At 38.8% G+C, this 27,248-nt stretch overlaps 1 protein-coding gene across 2 annotated transcripts; it reads right to left on the reverse strand.

The window, feature by feature from the left end:
• Window positions 1-81: 81 nt before the first annotated feature.
• YIPF6 (Yip1 domain family member 6) lies at window positions 82-27,248 on the reverse strand. 2 transcript variants are annotated; one of them, XM_019955945.2, is made up of 7 exons: window positions 26,899-27,242; window positions 13,643-13,771; window positions 12,531-12,609; window positions 9,824-9,866; window positions 7,454-7,579; window positions 6,676-6,833; window positions 82-4,763 (listed from the first exon to the last, which is right to left on the reverse strand). In XM_019955945.2, exons 1-7 carry the CDS (start codon window positions 26,953-26,955, stop codon window positions 4,645-4,647), a joined length of 711 nt encoding a protein of 236 aa, XP_019811504.1. In that variant the 5' UTR covers window positions 26,956-27,242; the 3' UTR covers window positions 82-4,644. The 2 variants fall into 2 exon arrangements, with proteins under 2 accessions (XP_019811504.1, XP_019811505.1); XM_019955946.2 differs by lacking the exon at window positions 7,454-7,579 and having other exon boundaries at window positions 26,899-27,248.

Genomic DNA, 27,248 nt, shown 5'->3' on the forward strand with positions numbered 1-27,248 from the left:
TATTTTCTGATGACAGTATATCTGAAAACACTATGCAGCAAATATCCCCCTGCCTTTCAGCACAAGAAAGGCACATGCAAATTCTTTTCCAGTGTTTTTTATTTGTACATTTAATATTCACAAATCATTTTACAGATTTATTCTTTTCACAGGTTCTTTATAGGAAAAATGAGGATTAAAACAGCATATTGAAGAGGACCAAGAAATACCAGCAGTGATGATGCAAAGTACAAAGGCTCTGAAAGAGAACAGAGTGAACAAGAGCAGAATGTGGCCACTTCCTAAGAGGCTGGAACACTAACTTCATTAAGGCAAAACCTTTATTTACTGTGTTATTTCTCCCTCCCACCTAGTTTACCCAAGTAGAAAAGAATTCTATTCTCATACTACTACTGTTCTCTGACGTCTTAGGAATATAGCTGGTACTGTATGTGACCAGCGGCATCTCGACTATAAACACATGAATAGACAAGTTAAATTATGATGTGTTAACTATCCCTCTAGAAGAAATAAAACAAAGAGGCAGAAGCTGCTTGATTCTTAAGACTTGATTCTTAAGATTCTTAAGATCCCTTAAAGGGGAGGGATATGTGTGGCTGGTGGTGCGAGGAGGGTGGGGCTCAAGGAGTGAGGGCAGCAAACCTAACTCTTCCCAATGTACAATTGCTCTTGTGTTTTTCTCAGATGCTGCTAATGTACTGCTCCAGTACTCAGGAAAAAGAACAAGTTATTGACCACCTACAGCTGTAGGTTGTAATGGCTAATAATGGGGAACATACCCTGGGGAAGGGGTGTATTTATTTCATATGCATAACAATGCAATTCAAAACTATTGTCCTACTATGATCTCAGATAATGTGTTTTCCTATTTTAAATCAATTTACTGTGTGACCTTGGACAATTTACTTAATCTTTCTGTCCCTCAATTTTCTACCAGTAAAATGAGGATTTTGGAAAAGACCCTGATATTGCTGGGAAAGACTGAAGGCAGAAGAGGGCGACTGAGGATGAGATGGTTGGATGGCATCACCAATTCAATGGACATGAACTTGAGCAAACTCCGGGAGATGGTGAGGGATAGGGAAGCCTGGCATGTTGCAGTCCATGGGGTCGTGAAGAGTCGAATACTATTTGGTGACTGAACAACAACAACAAAATAAGGATTGTACCACTTTATGTTGAAGATTGGAGGAGATGCACTGGCCAAATCAACAGACACAGAAAGAAGATTGATGGCTGCCAGGGGGTAGGGAAAAGGGAAAAAGGGAGTGACTGCTAATGTATATGGGGTTTCTTTGTGGAATGATAGAATGTTCTAAAATGAGATAATGGTGATAGGTGCACTATTATGTGAATATATTGAAAAATCACTGAACTGTACATTACTTTAAAAGGGTGAATTTTGTGGTAAAGTGTATCCCAATAAAGATGTTATAAAAATTCTTAAAAAAATAGAAGTGTCTGGTACACAGTAAGTGCCCAATAAATGTTAGCTATTATTAGTAGTAATATTATTGTCACATTATTATTTAGCCATCCTATGGCCTAAGTAAATCCCTAGAAATTATTTTTAATAAAAGTCCACAGAATCCAGAAAAGTATTTCTATTTTACATATATGATATATGGATTAACATTCACACGTTTATTTCTATCCAAATTGTCTGAGAAATGAACAGTTTAACTAAGAATCACAATTTCAGTATTCTACTCTAGAATAAAATAACTGCATGCAATGGATGTCTGATCATATTGTGATAGGTTTTAGGTAAATTTCAATGACTTGATGCTACCCAAGAATCTGAAACGATGGGAGATTTTCATTTTCATCTCCAAGAATAAACAAGAAGTCAAAACACAGTAAGTGCTTAGATTATGTAGTGTACACAGTTAAACTTTCAAATATATGCTTACTAGCCTTCTAATCACTTTTTGGGGAACATTTTATAAAATAACAAACAAACAGTAAAATGTTTACCATGCCCTGTGATTCCCCTCACCTTTCCCAAAAGAAAATCCCCAACACAGCAAAAAGATACAACTCAACTCACGCAATAAGTCACTTAAGAGGCAAAAGGCAAAAGATCTGACAATTAGTGACTGAATTTTAACACTACTACATAAAGATATTTGCATCAATTGAGTTTTTTATAATCTGAACAGCAATTAAATCCAGTCTTTGCCTTTCCTATTGCTAAAAGAATATGACAACAGTCAATCTCAGAAGTAGGAGCAGCAAGTGATAAACCACAATGGCAGTAATGCATCACATTAGGCAATGATGCTCACACACTTGAATTTCATCTAAAACATGAAACCTTCCAATTCTTGGAACAGAGTTTCCTTTGTTTGAGTCCTTTTCCCTTCTGGTCTTGCTTTCTATAATTATCCATGTGCCTCTGCAGCAAATCAGGGAAAGTTGTTTTGAGGGTTACGACTTTCAGATATTCAGGTCTTCTGTGACAGAAAGCAATGCACTTTTTTTGCATATATTAATATTTATTTATACCCTCAAACTGACCACTCATTTTCAGAAAGATAATTTCAAATAAAACTATTCCCTAAGTCACCCAAAACCAACAGATTAAAACAGAACAAGTTACCTTAACACCCAATATGTGTAATACCCTCCCTCTACCCCCAATCACACACAGACCCCCACCAAACTTGTGCCCTTAGGAATTTCTGATCAAATATTTAGCCTGAGTAAAATTCAGTTAAGTATTTAATTCCCTTTTAAGAAGCACAATTATTTCTTCAATTTTACATTATAATCATTGGGACAGATTATAAAACAACTTTGGAAGAGAGTGTGTTTCGTGAGAAGTTAGAAAATTTCAGACAGTGGAAATGGATGACAAGTTAGGACCAATTTCAAACTTAGAACCAGTTTCAAAATATTTCAAAATATAAATATTTACCGGTTCAAGAATGAAATATTGGCTTTGTCCTAACAGGATTTATTTTGAAATTGTAAAGGGAAATTGAAACAAATACATAACCAAAATATCTGGACAAGACTGGGACATACAGACCCAACTTTGCAATGCTCTGTAATTGAATATCATTCCAAGGACTTATTTGTCCTAGTACTGTTCACTTGGTCTTGGTTAATCTATGGGATAGGGAAAATATGCTTTTACCATTACATATCTATGTGTAGGTCATCTTCAAATACAAATGAATAAATATTTAAATTCCATGATAAAAAAAATGTGGAATAAGAAATTGCTATCTTTATAAGTAACTGTATATTTACAATGAATGTTTTCTGCCTGACTCCTAATCTTTGTCTATTAAGAGTTCTTCACTGTGCAATTTACAGAAGGCAGCAGCTCATATTACCTTAAAGGAGCCCCAGTTAGCTGAATCAGCCGGTCTCAGACACTCTGCTCCCTTCAGACTTGTGTGTATAAACAGCTGAGAATACAAGTAGGTGCACATGTGCAAAAAAGTAACTGTCTAAAAGAAATCTAACTGGCTTTACAAATAAAGTCTAAAACCAAGAAAATAAACTGCTATTTCCCAACCTGAAAAACACACCTAATCAAAAAACTGCTAAGCCCATTAGTAGAAAAGGTGGCAGCTGTAAACTCAACTCATCCTATGTAATGCTTTAAGCACCTAGCTGTTCTGTCAATCAGCCATCAGAACACTAAATCTCTCCATGTTCATATGGCTGAATGCAGCCTTCTGATTTAGCTTTACTTTCTAGTTAGAGGCCAGACTACACAGAACAGTAAGAAATTCCTTACAGCTATGTTGTATCCAAACTGCCTCATTCTACCCTGAATAAAAGGTGCCCACATGATAATATGCATCAGGGACCTACCAATCTAAATTTCTGAGGTCTTCTACTTGGGTAAGTTCAAGCATTGGTCCACCAAGAGCTTCAGTCGAAGAAAAATCACATGTTCACTGCTAATATCTTAGCTTGCAAATGCAGAACTTGGGAGTAAGACTGAAAATTAAAGTGTCACTGAGCTGCTATTTAACATGGCAGAGAGGTGACTATACAGAAAGACTAAAAAAACTTATGCTTTAGATGTCCTTTGATTTTTTTTTAAGCAACAAGTGCAGAATTGTCTCTAATCAAAATCTGAATTTTGGTTAGTGCATGTTTTCTCCTCCCACATCTATGAACCCCCTTCCCAACCTCTGTCATTGTCTTTTTAAGCTTAAGAGAAATAAAATAGACAGACTATCCCTTCTTATTTATGAAAGAGAGGAATATTCTAATAGTCATAAGGCAATATGTTTAAGAGCTGCACCTGAACTGGTATTCTCAAAACTGAAAATATAGTTACCAACTCTATTCAACTTGCAGAATGAATCCATGTTGCTTTCCAAGTCATTGGCTGTCACCCAAATGAACCACAGTGATCCCATCATGCCTTAGGAGGCATTATATTGTGTGTACTATGCACACATATTTTAAAGAAATAACATTAAGAGGGAAAGGACAGCTTTTCAAACATTAGCTCCTTACATAAATGGTGACGGTGCTTTATGGCTCCTTTTTAATCACCTCACACACCCAGTTACCAAGTAACTCCAAAATAGACAAAAGAGGGCCAGAGGCAAAGCTTCATGGTGAATTGCATCTTTGAGATGAATTCTGAATTCCCTGGTTTTTAATTTCCATTTACTGAGGAGTGAAGGTGAGAATCATCCAACTGATGACAAAATAAAACAAGAAAACAGGATAAACGGCAAGGGCTTTGCGGTTTGGAGGCTGGCTATCAGCAAGAAAAGCAGTTGAAGCTAAACAAAACAAAACAAAAGGAATATTTAATACGAGTGTCACAACTATTAACATTTACTAAACTTGAATGTGCTTGGCATAGTCTGGGACACAGAATTATATACTACAAGTTCAGTTATATTTGTGACCTTAAAACCGCATTTGGCAGCAGGTGAGAGCTGCTTGGTTCAAGTATGGAAAGCTTTCCAACCATTTTAGATAGAAATCCTTCTAAAAGGGGTTTCTTACACTTTTATGAGTACCTACTGAACTGTGCTAAAAAGGCTTACAAAGCTCCTATGGCAAATGGTCTCACACTGTTGTATTTTTTGAGTAATTGTTCTTATTATCAACTCTTTTATTATTTACCTATTTCTCTGGCTGTGCCAGGTCTTAATTGTGGCACACTGGATCTTCACTGCCACGTGTGGGCTCTTCACTGTAGCATGTGGGCTTTTTAGTTACACCATGCAGGCTCTAAGTTGTGGCATGGGGAATTTTGTTATTTGACCAGGGATCAAACCCCAAGCATATGGAGCATGAAGTCTTGACCACTGGACCACCAGGGAAGTTCCTATCAGCTCTTTTAGATGCCAATCCTCTTGACCATTCAGGAAACACCTACTCACCTTTTTATTCAATAATGATCCTTCAAGGAAATCTTTGCTGAACAACCACCTGGCATCCTACCACCACAGGTAGAACTGCCCACTTATCTCTTCTGTGTCCCCACTATACCTGGCACAGACTTCTATTGCCCACCTGGAACACTTCATGGCCCTTAAATGTTTACATGCCTAGATTGTGAACTCAAGAGGATAGACACCATCCTAGCACAATGCCTGACACATAGTTTTTGCTTAATACACTTTAGCTGAATTACAGGTACCTCTCTCTCTCCTAAGATTCTACTTGCTGAACCCCTGTGGGCCTGGACACTGGATAACTAAGCTATTTAGAACTACATGTACAGTAAATTATCAGACTCTAAGTGAGGGAATGAGGGGTTCTTCCACAGGCAATTTTTTAATAGTCTTTGGGAAAGCAATTCTGGCATTCCCAAACCTTAGTTTGGATCACTTCTTGGCTTTTAACCATTTTCTAAAACAAAGAGATGTTACTGCACACAAAAATATTAGGCAGCCTATCTATCCCATTAAAAAGAAGCTAGTGAACACTTTCAGTTTAAGGTGGGGTTTCAAGAAAATTTTAGGGATGTACAAATAATGAATAAATAGCATTCATTGCCACTGCTATAGGCTCTCCTTAATCTTTAGCAGAATTTTCTACTGAAGCAGAAAAGTACTATGTAATGATATTTAACAACCTATACTGGGTGGTGCTATAGTAAAGTTCTAAAAAGGTATGTGATCTACTTGGGTTTGACACTTGACTCCCCTATTCTCTAGTTATATGTCCTAGGGCAAGTTGCTTAACCTCTCTGTGTCTGTTTCTCATCTATAAACATGGGACCAATAATAACACAGTTTTTATTTATTATGGTTGTTGTGAGGGTTAAATGAGATGACATATGTCAAGTACTTCCGACAGTGCCTGGCTTACAATAAGTAATCAGTAAATGTTAAATATTATCATGATTAATTTGTCTGGAAAAGGCTCATTTCTCAAGTCACCTATGCTTCCTATATGCCAGGACTAAGCTAGGTCTAGTGTAATCTCCTTTCCCAACCCTATCCATTATTTAAAGATTGAAGAAACAAGAAAGATGTGACTTCACATCTCACAAGTCCAGACAGCCAACTCAGATAAGATGGACATTATCCCTACTGAGAGCAGATGGTTCTATGGATAACATTAGCAAGAATCATATCACTAACGTGACTTATAAGTTACACTGCTCCTCATCTGGTCATCGTCTCTAACCCATATTTTCAGTCTGCTCTGCTACCACAGAGATAAGTACATTCTTACCTACTATAGACCAGGCAAACATGATGATCACCACAAAAAGCCGGACCATGAAGTTTACTGGTCCTGGCTCAGCCAAAAGTACCAGCCGGCAAACCAGCATTGCCATTGTCAGGGGAAGTATACAGTATCCCAGCACACAAAGGCTCTGAAAAAAAGATCTAAAAAACAACATATATCCATAAAGATCATAAATATAGTTGATCTATATCATGATACAATTTATTATACAGATTTCTATGTATCGTGGATCATTACTTTCCTCCAGATAGATATTACCTATACCCTAATGTTGATTTTATGAGGATAGGCCTCTGTATTAAACATATGCCTTAGTTTTGCTCTCACCATACCCTCCTCCTCTCTACTTAAATGCCTTAACAGTCAGCCATTTAGGACCTAGATGATCTCTTTCTCCCACTAAACTGCTAAGATTTTGTTTCTTAATCTTTTCTGGTTTATAGACCTAATTGAGCATTTGTTGAAAGCCATGGGGCATCTGTTCCCAAAGACAAATGTAATCTTCTAACACAAAATGTGCTGCACATAATTTCAGCGGCTGGAGAGAGAACATCTGAAGCCTATCAAAGGACCCCAGATAATTTAACATAATTTAATTCAACTAGGTTATTTCTGTTCGGTGTCTTTAAGAGAACTTTCTTTTTGTTCTCATTTATTTTGATTTTTATTTTTGAAAAATACATAACAAGCCAGACTTCCTTAAAAAATCTAAGATATGCAACCTGGAAATGGAAAAAGGATGCATTTAAATAATACTCACATGTTTCCTCCAAGAAGTTTTGAGTTGAGGGTGATGGTAACTGCACCAAACCAGACAATGACAAACACTTCTGCAAACTGGGGCCCTCCATCTTTTTCGCTATCTACAGAGCCTCTTTGAAGCATTCTGTGACAAGGAAATGGCATGAGAGTTGCCTAACCTTATTTAGAGCAACACAGTTAAGGTACGGGTTCTCAAACTTTGAATCACAGTGCTGCTCTATATCTTACCTGAAGATCTCTTATAGGTTGTACAAAAGGAAAATGCCTCAAGTATATGGCAAGGCTCCCTTATTTCAAATTCCAAATCCCTCAGGACTACAAGGGATGTTCCCTTTGATCCTGTGGGAATGTTTAAATGGATTACTGAAGACCTTTTTTGGTTAAGCAGAGGATATAAACTGAAGGGCTAAGTGTGACTCACGGACATGAGGTTGCTGGTCCATATAATACTTTTAAAAGGTCTTAAATTCAAGTTGATGTTATTTTAAAATTGGGAGATTTCACATAAAAATATGCATTTCTGGATTTTCTTAAAAAATCAGAAGAGTTTCTATCACCGGGCCTGCATTTCTACATGGCAATTATCAGGTGCAGTTGACACAGCAGCAGATTCCTTCACCAGGGTTTTTGGTCACCAATTTGCAATGCATGCATATACACATTTGAATTTGTAATTCTTGGGTTAAGGTTATAGTTCTGGCATTTAAAAATGCAAACAGCCTATCTATTTAGTTGTTGATCTTATAAAAATCAAAGCATACAGATTATCACTAAAAGGCTTTCTTTGAGTAATTGAGCAGTCACTTAAATATTAAGAATTTAACACATAAACTGTTTTGAATTTTGAACTTATACTTCTACTCTGTGTCATTTTTTTCAGTAACAGAATAACATCACCTCAAAATTTCTTTTTTAACAACCTCTTCTTATTACAAGGTATAGACAAATCACACCCTAAGTCTTGCGCTGCTATGCTATTTGCCAGCATAGGCTTTTGTATTTTATGGTTCTGCATACTTCAAGTCCTGACAATGTGATGAGAAGAATGCTAGCCCCGATCACTTGTTCTCTGGAACTCCTATTATTTCAGCATGGTATGATAGAAAGAGGATTAACTGGTCTGGAAGGCAGGAGACTCAGATATTGATCCTAATTCTGTCATCAGATATGTAAACTGGAGCAAATCACTTGATGTCTTGGGACTCTGATTTTCTTCTTTGCAAATAAGCAGGATTAAATTCTATAATCTCTAATCTTTCAAAACTAAAAAAGCATATGCTCAGAGCTTTTAATATAAACACTTACATCAAGGCACTGGATTATGTCCCTTGATATGGTTATTAAAAGCATAAGATAGAGCACTCCACGTTTTTATCTAAATTACCATGCACTTGACTTTACATTTAAAAAGGGTTACAGAAGCCAGTAAGAAATTTGAATCTACAATCACAATAGGTTAGGCCTGGAAAGGACCCTCAACCATCTACTTTTATAGATATGGAAAAGGAAACCCAGAGAGGTTAGGTAGGAAGAGATGTGTAATAATCACAGAGGTAGAGAATGGGCAGTCAAGGAAATGTGAAGTGGAATTCCAGGTCTACCACTGATTGATTACGTGACGTTTAGTTCAGTCCTCAATCTCTTTGAACCTGAGCTTGTCTGTCAAAAGAGGAGAATAATATTCACTTCTTGTTATGGGGATAAGAGAAGGTATTTAGAAGTTTTTTTTAGAGACCCAAAGTCACTCTGCCGATAGCAAAGTTAGGATCAGAACCCAGAAATGGATCCTAGTGTAGTATTTTTTCCACTCTACCAGTGGTTATATTACCCTCTCCAGCAGAACTTTGGCTTTCCTTCTTCTGTCCTCTTCCCCTTTACATACAATGAGTATGGAAAATATAACACTTTGTGAAACACGATATTGCTTTGAACTCAACCACTTCTAATTTAATCTTATACTTTTAGTAAAATTTTAAAAGAATTATGTTTGCAAATAAATACTACTTTAATTGTTTGGTACTTAAACCTTTAAGATACTTAATTCACTTAGCTTAATGATGGGGAGGTAAATGAGTGTGAATAAATGTTGAAATGACTAAAACATAATAGTAACTATAGAAATTACTAAAACCGGGTAAGAACTCACTGATAAATGAGGGTGGGCATAATTTTCATATCTTTAATTCCATCACTCTTTGAACTGATATAGAAAGCTACTTGATTTTTTTAGATTTAAATGCATAAGGAGTATAATTTGCCAAAGAAGTCCAAAATGAAAAATTCAGTCAAAATCCCCTTCAATTTTGAAACTCCATGAAAAAAGTTTAGTCTATCTCAAATGACAAAGAAAGGAAATACAAGTACTTACAACGCAAGCGTCACACAAAGGATCAAAGGGCCCCATAAATCCCCTACAAGAAAGGAAAAGACAGAAAATTGTTAAGACACAGGCATATAGTATTTTCTGTCTTTTATTCTGCCATTCTTGGCATTCAGACATCAAGGCTTTCTCTGTCTGCCCAACCTTCCACCTCTCCTATCCCTCTATTGGCCTTCTCTGCTCCCCAATTCTGAATGCTTCATATATCTTTTAAATTTTGCTCATTTCATACAACACAAATCACCCCTCTCCTCAGCTACTATAGTAAAGAATCTGCCTGCAATGCAGGAGACCAGAGTTCAATTCCTGGGTCAGGAAGATCCTCTGGAGAAGGGAATGGCAATCCACTCCAGTATTCTTGCCTGGAGAATCCCATGGACAGAGAAGTCTGGTGGGCTACAGTCCATGGGGTTGCAGAGAGTCAGACATGACTGAGTGACTAACACACACACCACCTACTAAGCCACATTCCAGCAAGCTATTGTTAAAGACCAATAGGCAAGGAGTCAGAAGACTTAACTGCCCCACCCTGCACAGTGCAAAAGAAGACTAAACCCAAGTCACTTCACCAATCGGAGACTACGTTAGACAAGGCAAGTATAATCAGACTCATCTCAAAAATATGAAAAATGAAGTTGAGAAGAAGCGATGTGCCCAAGTTAATATAAACAGTTAAGTGTGGGGGTAGGACCAGAACCTAGAAACAAAATCAGAATCTTCTGATTCCTACTATAAAGTCCTTTCTACTCTACAACACAGGTTCCCTTTCATAATTACTACACTGAACTAGTACAGAACTGCTGTTCTTATAAAATGAGAAAACAGCCCAACACTGGTAATTTCATAGGGTTAAATATTAACAAATAACATGAAAACTTTTTGAAAACTATAAAGGCTCTGCCAATATCAGGTCTAAGCATGGTGGTTCTCAACCAATAGCTGTTGAGTGATTAATACACCAATAGTTCAGTAACATAAGGCTTAAAGCACAATTATCTTCCTCGAACAATATGAAAAAAGGTACATACTACTTCTAACTTTAACTTCACTTGTACATAACTTTACCTGAAAGGGTAATTTTGACACCACTGTGGAAAGTTTGTAAAAGATGTAAAAAAAAAAGAAAAATCACAATCCTAACACTCTAATAGACTATGTTTACTAGGTAAACAATAAAATTTTCATCTCCCAAACTGAAACTCCAACCCATTAAATAATAACTCCCCAAAATCCCCTCAGTCCCTGACAACCATTTTACTTTCTATCTCTATAAATCTCACTATTTTAGGTACCTAACCTAAGTAGAATAATATATATTCTTTTGTGTCTGGCTTATTTTACTTAGCATAAAGTCTTCCAAGGTTCATCAATGTTGTAGCATGAATCAGAATTTCACTCTTTTTAAAGAATAAGTAATATTCCATTCATATATGGTATATACCATGGTGTATATAACATACTTCATTTACTCATCCATCCACTGATAGACATTTGAGTTGTTTTCATCTGCTGCTGTGAACATGGGTATACAAATATCACTTTGAGTTCCTGCTTTCTAGTCTTTTGGGTATATACCCAGAAGTGGAAGTGCTGAATCATGTGATAATTCTCTACGTAATTCTCCAAGGAACCACCATGCTCTTTTTCACAGTGGCTGTACCATTTTACATCCCCACCAGCAATGCACAAGGGTTCCAATTTCTCTACATCCTTACCAATATTTGTTATTCTCCATTTCTTTGATCAGAGCCATCCTAATGGATCTGAAGTGGCATCTCATTGGATAAGACAGCTTTTGTGAGGAAGAAACTTCAACCTCAGAAAAGTTAACTGTCTTATCCAGGATCACACAGCTTGTGATGGAACCACTATCCAAAATCACACAGCTAGTGATGGAATCAATATTCAAAACCCAGATTTGTCCATGTTCTTTCCACTATATACCAGCTGTAGCAAATCATCTGTCAGCTTCAACCCACAATGTACTTTGCTGAAAAAGTATTCTGACACTGCATCCAATCACCACACAGTGATGGCACATTTGCCACATATCTGACATCCCTATGTTACAGCAGAAATGCTGCCAAAATAGAAGGTACACTCATATCCAACATCACTGTTACTATTCTCAAACAACTGAGTCCTTTTTTTGGATAAAGGGTACTAAGAAAAACCAAGAATGTTTGAAAAGAAAAACTGAAAGTCTAACAATTTTGAGAATAAATTCTAAATACTAGCATAATTTTCTGCAAACACTGTTTTGGAATTCTTAAAGCAGTCAACAAGGATCATTCTGAAAGTAGAAATGTCAATAAAGTACTATTAATTTGTTCATCCTTAATGGGTATTCGCTATTACTCTAAGGTAACATTTAAACATTCTGTCTTTCCCTTGGAGATCATTAAGTTTCTTGGCTGAACAAAGTCACTATGTGTTTGCCATTTACAGAAATACTATTTGCAGTGTCTATTACAGCAGGTGAAAATATACAGTCTATTGATGAGGACAATATATTAAGCAAAATCTTCCAATCTCTGAAATTTCATCCTCAATTTTTAACTTTTTTCAAAACCTTCATCTATATTCATTTTTCATCCTGCAAAATGATATCAGTTTTATTACCACAAAGCCTTATAAATGCTTATGATAAGGTATGATGAAAAACAGCAAAGCCTCAAAAATCATACATACTTACAATCTCTCAAAAGAGTATTACTTTTCCTTGGGTACAAAACATGCATGAATTTTTTCCCAACAGCTTTTAGATCACGCATCTGAAAGATAAAAATATGCTGTACTGTAATGACCAAGGCTACCAAGCAGCTCCTTGAATTTGCTCAATTTTTTTATTTCAATCCCCCTAGGAGCCCTTCATTGAATTTTAGAGCCATAACTCCAGTCTAACTCCTTCACCATACAAACAAACCAGAGAGGTGGGGTTTTTGTGTTAACTCCTTTTTCTATTAACTTTTCCTTTAACTCCTAAAGTCAACATCTCACTCTTTACTACATTCATCAGTTCTGTTGATTTTGATTTTTTAAACACTGCAAAAGAGAAATATAGCCCTCTTAATATGCTACTTAAAGAAATGAAAATAATAGCACTAGTAAAATCTGTTCTGCAAAACACAGCATCTAACTTTCAGTTCAACACGATAAGGTCACAAGAGCCAAAGGGCCTGCTCCTAAGCTACCTCACTCTTCACAATATGTAAAATCAATTAATTTTCAAAATTTCCATTCATTCTGGCAAAAGAATCCTAGAAGTCAGATTTTAAAAAATCAAGACATTTGAAGAAGGGTACAGTCATTTAACTTCTCAAAATATAGTTGAGGTAATTCTGTCCTAATTTTTTCACCTAAAATTTTCTTCATGTCATTAATAGTTCTTTGAAAACATGATTTTTAATGGTTGTTAACCATTCTACCACAGAGATGTAACATAATCTACTTAGCCAATTACTCTTCTGTTCAACTTTTCCCCACTATAAAGACTGCTGTAACAAACATCTTTGTGTAAATATTTTTCTTTTAAAATTATCTTTGTATTGAATTTTTTCTCCTTATACGATACCTAGAGAAACAGAATTATCACCTCAAAAAAATATGAACATTTTAAGTTCCTTAATATCCATCACAGTCAAAATGATTTCCAAAAAGGCTGTACCAAATTATTCTCTAGGGGAGAATCTTAAACTTTAATAAATAAAATACACTGAAAATTAGTGAACCAAACAAAAATATTACAAAGTGCTATTATTTAGCCCATGACACTGAACAGAAATTCTCTCAACTCATCTAACTTACAATGGTATTCTGAACAGACTCATTTAATGTGGAGCTGTCAAATTCCCGAACGCGCGATCTCACAGGAATGGTGATTTCTCCTTCCACAGGGATGTCTTGTGAGATAGATATATCAGAAAGGCCTGCAAACTGAGAAGAGTTAGGGAAAAAAAAAAATTAAAGCCTGTAATAAACTGCAGGATTCCCCCAAAGACATCATTTCCCAGTGAGCAGGACTATATCTTTTTATAGGGTTTTATACAGTTTTTAAAGTAAGGTGTTAGTTCACCAAACATTGAACAGTACAGTTAATTAAAATTCTCAAATACTTGTTTCTTTTAAAGAGGGAGATGGAATATGATGAAAAATATTATAAAGTAAATGGCATAGATATTTTATGGGCTTTCCTAGTGGCACAGTGGTAAAGAATCTGTCTGCCAATGCAGGATTCGCAGGTTTGATTCCTCAGTCAGGAAGATCCCTTGGAGAAGGAAATGGCAACCCATTCCAGTATTCTTGCCTGGGAAATCCCATGGACAAAGGAGCCTGGTAGGGGGTCAGTCCATGGGGAAACAAAAGAATCAGAGACGACTTAGCAACTAAAACAACAACAATAGATATTTTCTTGGCCTCAAATAGTTTCTTTCAAGCATGAAATCTTAACAGGACATAGCTAGTAAGATTACAGAACTACTGAAAAAAGTGACCTTTCAGTGATCACATCTTAGCACTGTCATGATTCTTTTACACTTCTGCTCTTTAGTGGGCTCTAGTGGCCTCTGCTGGCTAAGAGGAACATTATGTAAAATCTAAAAGAAAATTGGGAAGAACAGAGAAACAGTAAAGCACGTTATTTATCCTTTTTTTTTTTTTTTTTTACCAGATTGTTGGCAACCACAGAACAAATAACATTTCCAAAGTGAACTGCAAGATTGAAAACTTTTAAACTCTTATATTCATATGTCAAATTTAATTACTGCAACTGAAACTCTAGAATCTTCAAGTTCCTAAGAAAAGAGAAGCAATCCCTCCTCATATGGTTCTTGGTCCAATGGGTCTAATGTTTAGTGTGAAAAGGTTGCAGGTAAATGAAAAACAAGACAGTACAGTAAAATTTTAGAAAGAATAAGGTTGTTCAAAAAACTTACAAAAAACAACTTTTTGATCACAGTTTTATTAAAAGTACTTGGAAATTCTTCACCCATTAGACTGGCAAAACCCAAGTTTGACAACACACTCTGCAAGTAAAGCTGAGTTGAAAGAGCACTCACTGTTGGTGGGAAGGCAAAATGGTACTAGGCCCTACTGAAGATGAATCTGGCAATATCTGGCAAATTTACATATGGATTGCTCACCACTTTCAGGAGTCTAAAGCAGTAAATATACAAAAAGACATATACACAAGGCTCCTCATTACAATACTACCTGTAAAAGCAAAAAAAAATAAAAAAACCTGAGAATAGCCCAAATGTCCATCAACAGAGAACTAGTTGAATAAAGCATGGTATGTCATAATGGAATGTTATGCAGCTGTAAGAGGAATGAGGATATCTCTAAAGAACCATCTGGTTGGCAAAAAAGTTCCTTCAGTTTTAAAGTAAAAATAAAAGACACATTTTTCATCTTCACCAAGAACTTTACTGAACAATGTACTCACCATTTGTTCTACTACTTTGCCATTTTTCAGGCAACTACATAATTCCATCTTCCCAAAACTTTGTATTTTCTGAGCAAAGAACTATTCTAGGTGCCTTTTACAATCTTCTAGGGAATTGAAATTTTTTTCCATTAAGAGAATTTTATAAAGACCAAAATAAATGGAAATCTGAAGGTGCAATGTCTGGTGAATACAGTGGATGAATCAGAACTTCCCAGCCAAACTATTTATTATGTTTTTGCCAGGTCATCAAAGAAACTTAGGTCTTGTGTTACCCTGAGGAAGATTATGTATTTTCTGTTGACTAATTCCAGACACTTCGCCAAGTGCTGCTTTCAGCTGGTCTCACTGGGAGCAGTACTTGTTGGAAGTAATCTGTTGGTTTTCCAGAAGGCGCTCATAATAGAGGACTCCCTTCCAATCCCACCATGTACACACTGTCTTCTTTGGATGAAGACCAGCCTTTAGTGTGGTTGGTGGTGGTTCATCTCACTTGCCCCATGATCTCTTCTGTGGATACTGTCCAGCAGTGTGGAACTTTTTATTGCCCAACACAATTTGTTTTTAAAAATGGAATGTTTTCATTATGTTTCAGTAGACAATCATATGTGGAAATATGGTCAAGAAGTTTGGGGTTTCTTCCTGCTTAACTTACGTGGAACCCAAAAATCAATTAACATAATCAAGCTGGTGCAAATGATTTTCAATGTTTGATATGGATATTTTGAGTAGGTCGGTGATTTCCTGCCTGATAATATATAACTTTGATTGTTCTCAATTAATGTCTTGATTTGAACGTTATCAGCTTCAACTGTTCTACCCAACCATGGAGCATCAACCAGCACACGAAACTTCCCAAAGCACTTCTGACATGTTCTATCAGTCACAGCACTTTCTCCATATACTGTACAAATCTTTTTGTGTTTCAGTTTCGTTTTTACCCTTCTTGAAATAATAAAGCATGATATGCCAAAAATGTTGTTTTTCCTCCCATCTTCAATATTAAAATGGCTATACAAAAATTCACCAATTTTGGTAAGTTTTAAAAAAATCAATGTGATATGACAGCTGTCACAAGCTAACACAATTGGTTCAAATGAAGTTAAAGACAACTAAGCATTTCTTCTCAGTAATCACCCTCTCTGTTTTTTTCAGTCTAACCTTATTGAAGCTTTTGATAGCTAAGTCTAAGTAATCTCTCTTTGTAAATGTCACAATGCACTTGAAAAATGTGGTTATTTTCAAATATCTTTTGATATTGATTTCTAACATAATTCCACAGTGAGTGAAAATGGCAACCCACTCCAGTACTCTTGCTTGGAAAAGTCCATGGACAGAAGAGCCTGGAGAGTCCATAGGGTTGCAAAGAGTTAGCCACAACTAAGTGAGCACACGAGAATAGATTCTGTATAATTTCAATACCTTTAGATCATGAAAATTTTGCACTTTACGGCCCTGGATATGTTCCAGTGTCTCTGAGTCTATAGTCCATGGGAATGTGAATAGAATTTGTATCCTACTGTTGTGTGAACTGGTTCACAGTGCTTTTCAGATCTACTATATCCTTCCACTTCTCTGTATATTCATTAATTTTTGAGAGTTTGATACTGAAACTCCAAATAAAAATCTTAGTTTATCTACTTAAAAATAATTGTAATATACAGTGGAACTATATGCAACCTTTGCTATATATGCTGTGCTTTGCTGGAGCAGCCGTGAAGAGAGACCCCATGTCCAAGGTATGAGAAACCCAAGTAAGACGGTAGGCACTGAGAGAGGGGATCAGAGGGCAGACAGACTGAAAGTACAATGACAGACAACTAGCCAATCTGATCACATGGATCACAGCCTTGTCTAACTCAATGAAACTAAGCCATGCCAATAGCTGGGTCATGGTGGAGAGGTCTGACAGAATGTGGTCCACTGGAGAAGAGAATGGCAAACCACTTCAGTATTCTTGCCTTGAGAACCGCATGAACAGTATGAAAGGCAAAAGGATATGACACTGAAAGAGGAACTCCCCAGGTCAGTAGTTGCCAAATACGCTACTGGAGATCAGTGGAGAAATAATTCCAGAAAGAATAAAGGGATGGACCCAAAGCAAAAACAATACCCAGTTGTGAAAGGGACTGGTGATGGAAGCAGGGTTCGATGCTGTAAACAGCAATATTGCATAGGAACCTGGAATGTCAGGTCCATGAATCAAGGTAAATTGGAAGTGGTCAAACAGGAGATGGCAAGAGTGAACATCAACATTCTAGGAATCAGTGAACTACGATGGACTGGAGTGGGTGAATTTAACTCAGATGACAATTATATCTAGTACTGTGGGCAATAATCCCTTAGAAGAAATGGAGTAGCCATCATAGTCAACAAAAGAGTCCAAAATGCAGTACCTGGATGCAATCTCAAAAACGACAGAATGATCTCCGTTCGTTTCCAAGGTAAACCATTCAATATCACGGTAATCCAAGTCTATGCCCCAACCAGCAATGCTGAAGAAGCTGAAGTTGAATAGTTCTATGAAGACCTACGGAGAAGGCAATGGCACCCTACTCCAGTACTCTTGCCTGGAAAATCCCATGGACAGAGGAGCCTGGTAGGCTGCAGTCCATGGGGTCGCGAAGAGTCAGATACGACTGAGCGACTTCACGTTTACTTTTCACTTTCATGCACTGGAGAAGGAAATGGCAACCCACTCCAGTGTTCTTGCCTGGAGAACCCCAGGGACAGGGAGCCTGGTGGGCTGCCGTCTATGGGGTCACACACAGTCGGACACGACTGAAGTGACTTAGCAGCAGCAGCAGCAGCATGAAGAATTACAAGACCTTCTAGAACTAATAAACACCCAAAAAAGATGTCCTTTTCATTATACGGGACTAGAATGAAAAAGTAGGGAGTCAAGAAACACCTGGAGTAACAGGCAAATTTGGTCTTGGAGTACAGAATGAAGCAGGGCAAACGCTAATAGAGTTCTGACAAGAGAACGCACTGGTCATAGCAAACACCCTCCTCCAACAACGTAAGAGAAGACTCTATACATCGACATCACCAGATGGTCAACACCGAGATCAGATTGATTATATTCTTTGCAAGCAAATATGGAAAAGCTCTATACAGTCAGCAAAAACAAGACTGGGAGCTGACTGTGGCTCAGATCATGAACTCCTTATTGCCAAATTCAGACTTAAATTGAAGAAAGTAGAGAAAACCACTAGACCATTCAGGTATGACCTAAATCAAATCCCTTATGACTATACAGTGGAAGTGAGAAACAGATTTAAGGGCCTAGATCTGATAGAGTGTCTGATGAACTATGGATGGAGGTTCGTGACATTGTACAGGAGACAGGAATCAAGACCATCCCCAAGAAAAAGAAATGCAAAAAAGCAAAATGGCTGTCTGAAGAGGCCTTACAAATAGCTGTGAAAAGAAGACAAGCGAAAAGCAAAGGAGAAAAGGAAAGATATACCCATTTGAATGCAGAGTTCCAAAGAATAGCAAGGAGAGATAAGAAAGCCTTCCTCAGTGATCAGTGCAAAGAAATAGGGGAAAACAACAGAATGGGAAAGACTAGAGATCTCTTCAAGAAAATTAGAGATATCAAAGAAACATTTCATGCAAAGATGGGCACAAGAAAGGACAGCAATGGTAGGGACCTAACAGAAGCAGAAGAGATTAAGAAGAGGTGGCAAGAATACACAGAAGAACTGTACAAAAGAGATCTTCATGACCCAGATAATCACGATGGTGTGATCACTCACCTAGAGCCAGACATCCTGGACTGTGAAGTCAAGTGGGCCTTAGAAAACATCACTACAAACAAAGCTAGTGGAGGTGACGGAATTCCAGTTGAGCTATTTCAAATCCTGAAAGATGACGCTGGGAAAGTGCTGCACTCAATATGCCAGCAAATTTGGAAAACTGAGCAGTGGCCACAGGACTGGAAAAGGTCAGTCTTCATTCCAATCCCAAAGAAAGGCAATGCCAAAGAATGCTCAAACTACCACACAATTGCATTCATTTCACACGCTAGTAAAGTAATGCTCAAAATTCTCCACGCCAGGCTTCAGCAATATGTGAAACATGAACTTCCAGATGTTCAAGCTGGTTTTAGAAAAGGCAGAGGAACCAGAGATCAAGTTGCCAACATCTGCTGGATCATTGAAAAAGCAAGAGAGTTCCAGAAAAACATCTATTTCTGCTTTATTGACTATGCCAAAGCCTCTCACTGTGTGGATCACAATAAACTGTGGAAAATTCTGAAAGAGATGGGAATACCAGACTACCTGACCTGCCGCTTGAGAAATCTATATGCAGGTCAGGAAGCAACAGTTATAACTGGACATGGAACAACAGACTGGTTCCAAATAGGAAAAGGAGTACATCAAGGCTGTATGCTGTCACCCTGCTTATTTAACTTATATGCAGATGATATCATGAGAAACGCTGGGCTGGAGGAAGCACAAGCTGGAATCAAGACTGCTGGGAGAAATATCAATAACCTCAGATATGCAGATGACACCACCCTTATGGCAGAAAGTGAAGAAGAACTAAAGAGCCTCTTGATAAAAGTGAAAAAAGAGAGTGAAAAAGTTGGCTTAAAGCTCAACATTCAGAAAACTAAGATCATGGCATCCAGTCCTATCACTTAATGGCAAATAGATGGGGAAACAGTGGAAACAGTGGCTGACTTTATTTTTCTGGGCTCCAAAATCACTGCAGATAGTGACTGCAGCCATGAAATTAAGACGTTTGCTCCTTGGAAGGAAAGTTATGGCCAACCTAGACAGCATATTCAAAAGCAGAGACATTACTTTGCCAACAAAGGTCCGTCTAGTCAAGGCTATGGTTTTTCCATGTATGGACGTGATAGTTGGACTGTGAAGAAAGCTGAGCACTGAAGAATTGATGCTTTTGAACTGTGGTGTTGGAGAAGACTCTTGAGAGTCCCTTGGACTGCAAGGAGATCCAACTAGTCCATCCTAAAGGAGATCAGTCCTGAGTGTTCATTTAAAGGACTGATGTTAAAGCTGAAACTCCAATACTTTGGCCACTCCAATACTTTACGAAGTGCTGACTCACTGGAAAAGACTGAGGGGAAAGATTGAGGGCAGGAGGAGAAGGGAACCATAGAGGATGAGATGGTTGGATGGCATCACCGACTCGATGGACATGGGTTTGCATGAACTTTGGGAGTTGGTGATGGACAGGGAGTCCTGGTGTGCTGCAATTCATGGGGTTGCAAAGAGTTGGACACGACTGAGAGACTGAACTAAACTGATATGCAACCTTGTTCTGTATTTTCCAAGTCTCCTATAAATGTGTCATCATACTTACATCATTAACTAAAAATTAAAAAAGGACAACTAAGCACTTCTTGTGGCTATCTTACAGATAAAACCAAACTTTTTCACCTCAATATTATGGCGTGTTAATGTGAATGTAAAGAAAAGTTTGTATAATACATCTAAGACAGGAAGAGATACAAATATATATTATACACACAGACACACACACACACACATATCTGAATGTTACCTTTTAAAAGTAAGAAATAAATAATGCAATATGACTTAGAAATGATCCCTGAAAATACAGTCTTCCCTCGTGGTCAGATGGTAAAGAATCCGCCTACAATGCAAGAGATCTGGGTTGGGAAGATCCCTTGAAAGAACAAATGGCAATCCACTCCAGTATTCTAGCCTGGAGAAACCCATGGACAGAGGAGCTTGGCAGGCTACAGTCCATGGGATCACAAAGAGTCAGAATGACTGAGAGACTGAGTATGCACACACAAAGTGACTTAAGTCACATGTAATGCAAGTAGTATTTATAGAGTTTTTTTTAAAGCTTCCTATTTAGGAAAGGAGGGAAAAAGGTGGAGGAAACAAGGAGAGAAGTTAGGCTTCTTAGAATACACACTGTTCTGTATTTATGACTTGAAGTCATATAAATACTTCACAGAATTATTAAACAAAATTAAAATTTTAAAGTAGTCCCTAAAACTGAAAGAAAAATGGAACAAATTAACCTGCTAACTATACTAAATAAATAATTTTCTATTTAAAAAAATAAATAAATAAATAAAAATATAGTTTAAGTTTATAATTATAAAGAATATGTTGATATGTGTTATTTTCCTTTAAAATTCTTACTATAAAAAAAATAAAATAAATTAAATACATAACCACACAAAGAGCAACTATCTCAAGTGAGTTTACAACACTGTAGTTTGATTTCTAATCAGGATATAGAAAGCTGGAATGAGCATTCCATCCACTAGAACAATGAGAAAAAGCCAGATTAATTACAAAATCATAATTTTCCTTGAATCCATCAGAGCTGAGGTTTTAGGGCAACCAAGTATCATGAAAGAAATCTAAGGAAAAACAGGCACTTCCAAGAAGAGATGGAACTGGCTCATCTGCAGCAAACCATGAGAACAACACTGGGCATAACAGATGGTAAAGAATACAGCTAAAACTTAAAATGAACTGCTAAAGACCACGTGTGGACTGTTATGACAGGATAGCACCCTTTTAAGCATTAGACACAGGGGGAGTTCACATCCAGTTGCAGGCTCTTCTCCACAGACTTCCACTATCTAGGTGTGGTGGCGGGAAGCAGCTGCCTCTTCTGAGAAAAGCAGAGAGCCCAGCTCAGACCCTTCCCCCCTACAGAAAAAGAGCCTTAAAGCCAAAGGGGGAAGATCAGCAAAACCTGTTGTTTTCAGAGCACAGGTGAAGGCCCACTGTGGCTGGGGAAAGGGAAAAGACAAACCTCACTACTCATGGGGGGAAGGATGGGAAATCATCCTGCTACTGCTGCTGCTGCTAAGTCACTTCAGTCGTGTCTGACTGTGTGCGACCCCATAGATGGCAGCCCACCAGGCTCCCCCGTCCCTGGGATTCTCCAGGCAAGAACACTGGAGTGGGTTGCCATTTCCTTCTCCAATGCATGAAAGTGAAAAGTGAAAGTGAAGTCGCTCAGTCCTGTCCAACTCTTAGCCACCCCATGGACTGCAGCCTACCAGGCTTCTCCGTCCATGGGATTTTCCAGGCAAGAGTACTGGAGTAGGGTGCCATCGCCTTCTCCGAGCATAGGGGGCTAGCCACTCCTAAAAGACCAAACGTAAGATTAGAGGATTGAGGTCAAGTTTGAGGATTGAGGTCAAGTTTGAGTACTGTGAGGACTTCCCTGATGGCTCAGACGGTAAAGCGTCTGCCTACAATGCGGGAGACCTGGGTTCAATCCCTGGGTTGAGAAGATTTCCTGGAGAAGGAAATGGCAACCCACTCCAGTACTCTTGCCTGGAAAATTCCGTGGATGGAGGAGCCTGGTAGGCTTCAGTCCATGGGGTTGCAAAGAGTAGGACACGACTCAGCGACTTCACTTGAGTACTGTGATACAAACCTGGTCTCTTGGGAGTGGAAGAAAAAACGATCCAGTCAATCACACCTATGTAATGAAACCTCAGTAAAAACTAGATATGTGGGTGAGTTTCCCTGGCAATATTCTACATACTGTCTGTCATACATCAACATATCAGGAGGGTAACAAGGTCCTGCCTTTACTCCACAGAGAGAAGACAAGGAAGCTTTGTATTACGAACTACCTCAGACCTCAACCTACACATCTCCCCCTCTTGCTGGTTGGGACTGTACCCTTTTGCTATAATAAAAGTGTAATTTTAAGTATACCATTGTCCTGAGTTCTGTGAGTCATTCTAGTGAATTACAGAGCCTGATCATAGGAACCCTTGAATTTGTAGTAGTTCAGAAGTGAGGGTGGTCCTGGTAACCTCCAAACCTGTGGCTGGTATATGAAGTGGCCAATCTTTTGGAAGACTGGGCCCTTAACCAGGGAAGTTTGGCCTAACTCCAGTTATTTGGTTTTGGAAGTGACTATAGTCACTAATGGAGAAGAAAATGGCAACCCACTCCATTGTTCTTGCCTGGAGAATCCCAAGGATGGCAGAGCCTGATGGGCTGCCATCTATGGGGTCATACAGAGTCAGACACGACTGAAGCGACTTAGCAGCAGCAGCAGTAGTCACTAAAGTGCCATGTGATTCCCACTCACCCCTCATCCCAACCCTTCCTCAATATCTCTTCTCCAGAGAATCAGAAACATTGCTCAGTGAACTGAGCCAGGATCTGAAGCTCTCCAGCCCCATATATGAGACAGTGCTACCAGGCCCTCAGCTAGTGGACCTTGCTCTCTGACTAGCCCCTTGGTAAGGATGAAAGGTGACTTGGACCTCATATTCCTCCCCTTCCTCTGTGCTGGCAGGCTTGTGCACATACAAACATATGTGTGCATATAAACACATGTGCACACTTTGCTGCCTGGCTTGGGCCAATGAGGGGAGCAAGTAAAGGCCAGGCCAAAAACACACAGTAAATGTGGGGACTGAAGCCTTAAGAAAGCAGTTGGGAACAGATAGGTCATACTACTGACCAAAATTCTGAGGGGAAAAAGAAGTCAACAAGGTCAACAAGCGGGCTGGGGTGGGTGAAATCAAGCAGGAAAACAACTTGGTCCAAGCAGGCAGATAGGGGCTTAGTGGCATGGTCCACCTGGGACCAATATCCTTCCAGACCCTAGGCTACAGCGATTATTACGGCTCTTTTTTCTGCTCCTTAGATAGGCAATAGACAAGCATTACCCAAGATTCTATATTCTCAAGTCTATACAGATGATTCCAAACCAATCTCTCTAGTCCTGACCTCTTGTGAGCCCTGAAGTCCAGATTTTAGTGTCCAACTACCTGCTGGATATCTACTGGATGGTCTGTCAATCAATATCTGGAACTAAACATTTCCAAAAGTGAATGAATCAACATTTAGGGCCCTCATCCTCTTCTGTATTTCTGTTCAGGGTATCACTTTCCTCCCATTTATCTATAGACTTGTTTTTCAAAATGTGATACTGGGAGCAGCAGCAGCAGCACCATCTGGGAGCTTATTAGAAACGCAGAATCTTAGGCCTCATCTCAGACCTACTAAAAGAGAATCTGCAATTTAATAAGATTCCCCAGATGATTGCTAGCATGTTAAAGTTTGAAAAACACTAAGACACATTCTTCCTAGCACTGCAAATGCTCGAGGATTCTGCCTTTCTCAAATCTTCACATCTACCGCTGCTATAATCCAGGTAGCCGTCACTTCATTCCAGAACTACTGCAACAATTGCATGGTATTCTAGATTCCATGCATTTTCCATGGTAACTTTTCCTTTGTTATGTTGTCAAATTCATGATTTAAAACCCTTCCCTCCTCAAAAATTTCCACTGACACGTTGTTGCCTGTTAAACCTCCCAGCACAGTAGTCAATAAAAGGAAATAACACTTATTGCATGATTATTATGTGCCAGGCACTCTACTAAGTCTTTTATGTGTATTAATTTATTCAATCCACTGAACAACCCTGTATTACTTTATCTCCATTTTACAGATAGGGAAACTGAGACATGGAGAGATTTTGGTAATTTCCCCAATATCCCACAGCTAGTTAAACGACAGAGCATAGAACCAAACCTAGACAATTTGAACCCCAGAGCACACAAAGCCACTGTTCTATACTGCCTCTCTACTACAGTAGCTTTATCTTTTAAGGCTTCTTTTCTAATACTTCCCTGTGCTTCAACCACAGTAATCTCTCTGTTGTTCTACAAATACATTAGTATCTCCTAACCTCTGTATCTTCACCGATGAGAGTCTGTGTAGCATTAATGGTAACAGTCTTGGTTTCAGAAGCAGACCCAGGTTCAAATTTCAGCCTGGTCACCCTAGGGAAATCATCAAATCTCTCTGAGTCTCATCTCCTCACCTTCAAGTAAAACACAGTCTAAAAACCACCTAACTGAAATAGTTGCTATAAAGTTTAGAAAATATGCAAAGGATATATAGCACAATCCTGGCACATATCAGGTAATCAATCATTCATAGCTCTTATGTTCACATCCCACCCATCCTTTGAGTCTCCCTCAAATATAACTTCTACCATGTTGCCTGCTTCATCACCTCAACAAGACATGATAGCACCTTTTAAATTATGTTAAAATGTTATGTGTAACTTTCTTACATACTGTCTTATGTTAGCATTGTATGTTTGTCTTATGCCTAAAACCAGTCTGTAAGCACCATAAGGACAGGCCACTTGTATTTCTTAAACCAACTAGCATAGTGTATTACACTTTGTGGGAGTTCAACAAACACTGCTGAATAGAAGTTTATTGGATACTGAGTAATGGGTTATCAGAACCACTAAAATTAATTGGGGGAAAGCTTCATAAAAGAGAAGTGGGGCAGTTTAGATGAAAAACAGGAACTAAAAACATCTAAACTCCTGTAACTATGGCATACCATGCCCTATGCTTATATTAGTTCATTTAGTACTCTGACTCTGTGGTGACTTACTATCATTTTCCAAAAGGCAAAACTGGGGTTCAGAGTGATTTCCTCAAGGTCACAAGTACTCCGTGAGAACTTGGACCTACTCACTCTCTTTCACTGTTGTATCCACCATGCCTAAAAGAGTGCCTGGATCATAGTGGATGCTCAATAAATATTTGTCAAAAGAATGAAGAGATGAACAAATAAAGCTAGTAAGCAGAACCATAACTAGAATCAGTTTCACCTGACTCCCAGGTCAGTCCTCTACTATGTTGACAATTTAAAACAGAGAAAAGGAATGTACTATTTATTGAGCATCTACTCATAAACACTATTTGGGACATAACTAAATGTTGTTTGGGAGGTGGGATGGGGGGCAGAATGTTGAGTTGACACTACTCAGTTATGGTACTAGTTTTATTAGACATTTCACATAAATTATGTCATTTCAACTTCCTAAAAACTTTTTGAGGCAGGTATTTTTATGTCCATTTTACACATGAAGAAATACTCTTCATTAAATGACTTGCCCAAATTCACACAAGTGCCAGAATGGGTGATTCTGGACCAAGTAACATTAACTCCAAACCCTGTGTTCTTAAATACATGTCCAGGCTTTGGACTTGTAGTACTTGCAATAGACATTCTGTCCTCTGCAGAGACAGGAGCAAGAGATCATCATGAAGAGGACTGCAAGGAGCTGTGACAAGGGAGGGCAGGGATTAAAACAGGACGACTGGGGTTCACTGAGCAAATAAATAATCAAGTTATAATGTCCCATGAGAATCAATCTCTCATTAATCCCAGAATGCTGCTACTCCATCGAGGACTAGTGACAAGTCTCGATAAAATAGGGGACAGCAGATGCAAAGATACTTAAATCGCCTAAAGCTCAGCATTTAACAAAATGAAGGGGAGAAGGACAAGTGGCGAGAGTGAAAGGAAAGTGAATGAGAGAGTGAATGAGAGCTTCACAAGAAGGCGAGGAAAGAAGGAGGGGGGCGGCGGCGAGGAGAATGGCGGGGGAGGCGGGGGGGGGGGGGTGGGCAGTTAGCCCAAAGAACAGGTAGAGGGTTGGGACTGGATCTGGCATCCGATACAGGAAGGGCCTGTCGGGAGAAAGGAATTCCAGTACTCTCAAGTACAAGCCCATCACCCTACTTCCTTAAGGGGCACTTTGCCTCACCCTCGGTCCCCTTTGTCGCAGATACCAAGCTCACCAGGGGCCTGGGCGTTGTTGTCCCCGGGTCTCCTGGAGACTCCACCGCTTCTGCCATCTTGGCCCTCCTCCCGGTCGCTCCCACAAGCCTTTGCGGAACCTGCGACGTGGAGGCCGCGGCCCGTCAGCGCGTCTGCGCGCGGAGGCCGCGTCACCAAAAAGCGCCTAACAGCTGCTGGCGGCCCTGGCACTCGTGTCTCGTCTTCTGGGTGTTGGACAGGGGGATTCGTGTCGCCTCAGTTCCTTTCTTCGGGGCCAGGAGTGTCGCTAAATACGCTCCCTTTTTAACATTCAACCCTGATTTTCAGCTGGCTCCGTATGCCAAGGGACTGCCGCTTCCTTCTCTCACTC

Source organism: Bos indicus, chromosome X (genome assembly GCF_029378745.1).
Source record: "Bos indicus isolate NIAB-ARS_2022 breed Sahiwal x Tharparkar chromosome X, NIAB-ARS_B.indTharparkar_mat_pri_1.0, whole genome shotgun sequence".
NCBI classification, from domain to species: domain Eukaryota; kingdom Metazoa; phylum Chordata; class Mammalia; order Artiodactyla; family Bovidae; genus Bos; species Bos indicus.

Coding starts and splice junctions, on each gene's coding strand:
- YIPF6 (XM_019955945.2), bottom strand. CDS start 26,955: ATGGCAGAAGCGGTGGAGTCTCCAGGAGACCCGGGGACAACAACGCCC. Junction 12,610..13,642: donor AGTCTGTTCAGAATACCATT/GTAAGTTAGATG, acceptor TTTATCTTTCAG/ATGCGTGATCTAAAAGCTGT. Junction 6,834..7,453: donor AAACTTCTTGGAGGAAACAT/GTGAGTATTATT, acceptor GTTGTTTTTTAG/ATCTTTTTTTCAGAGCCTTT.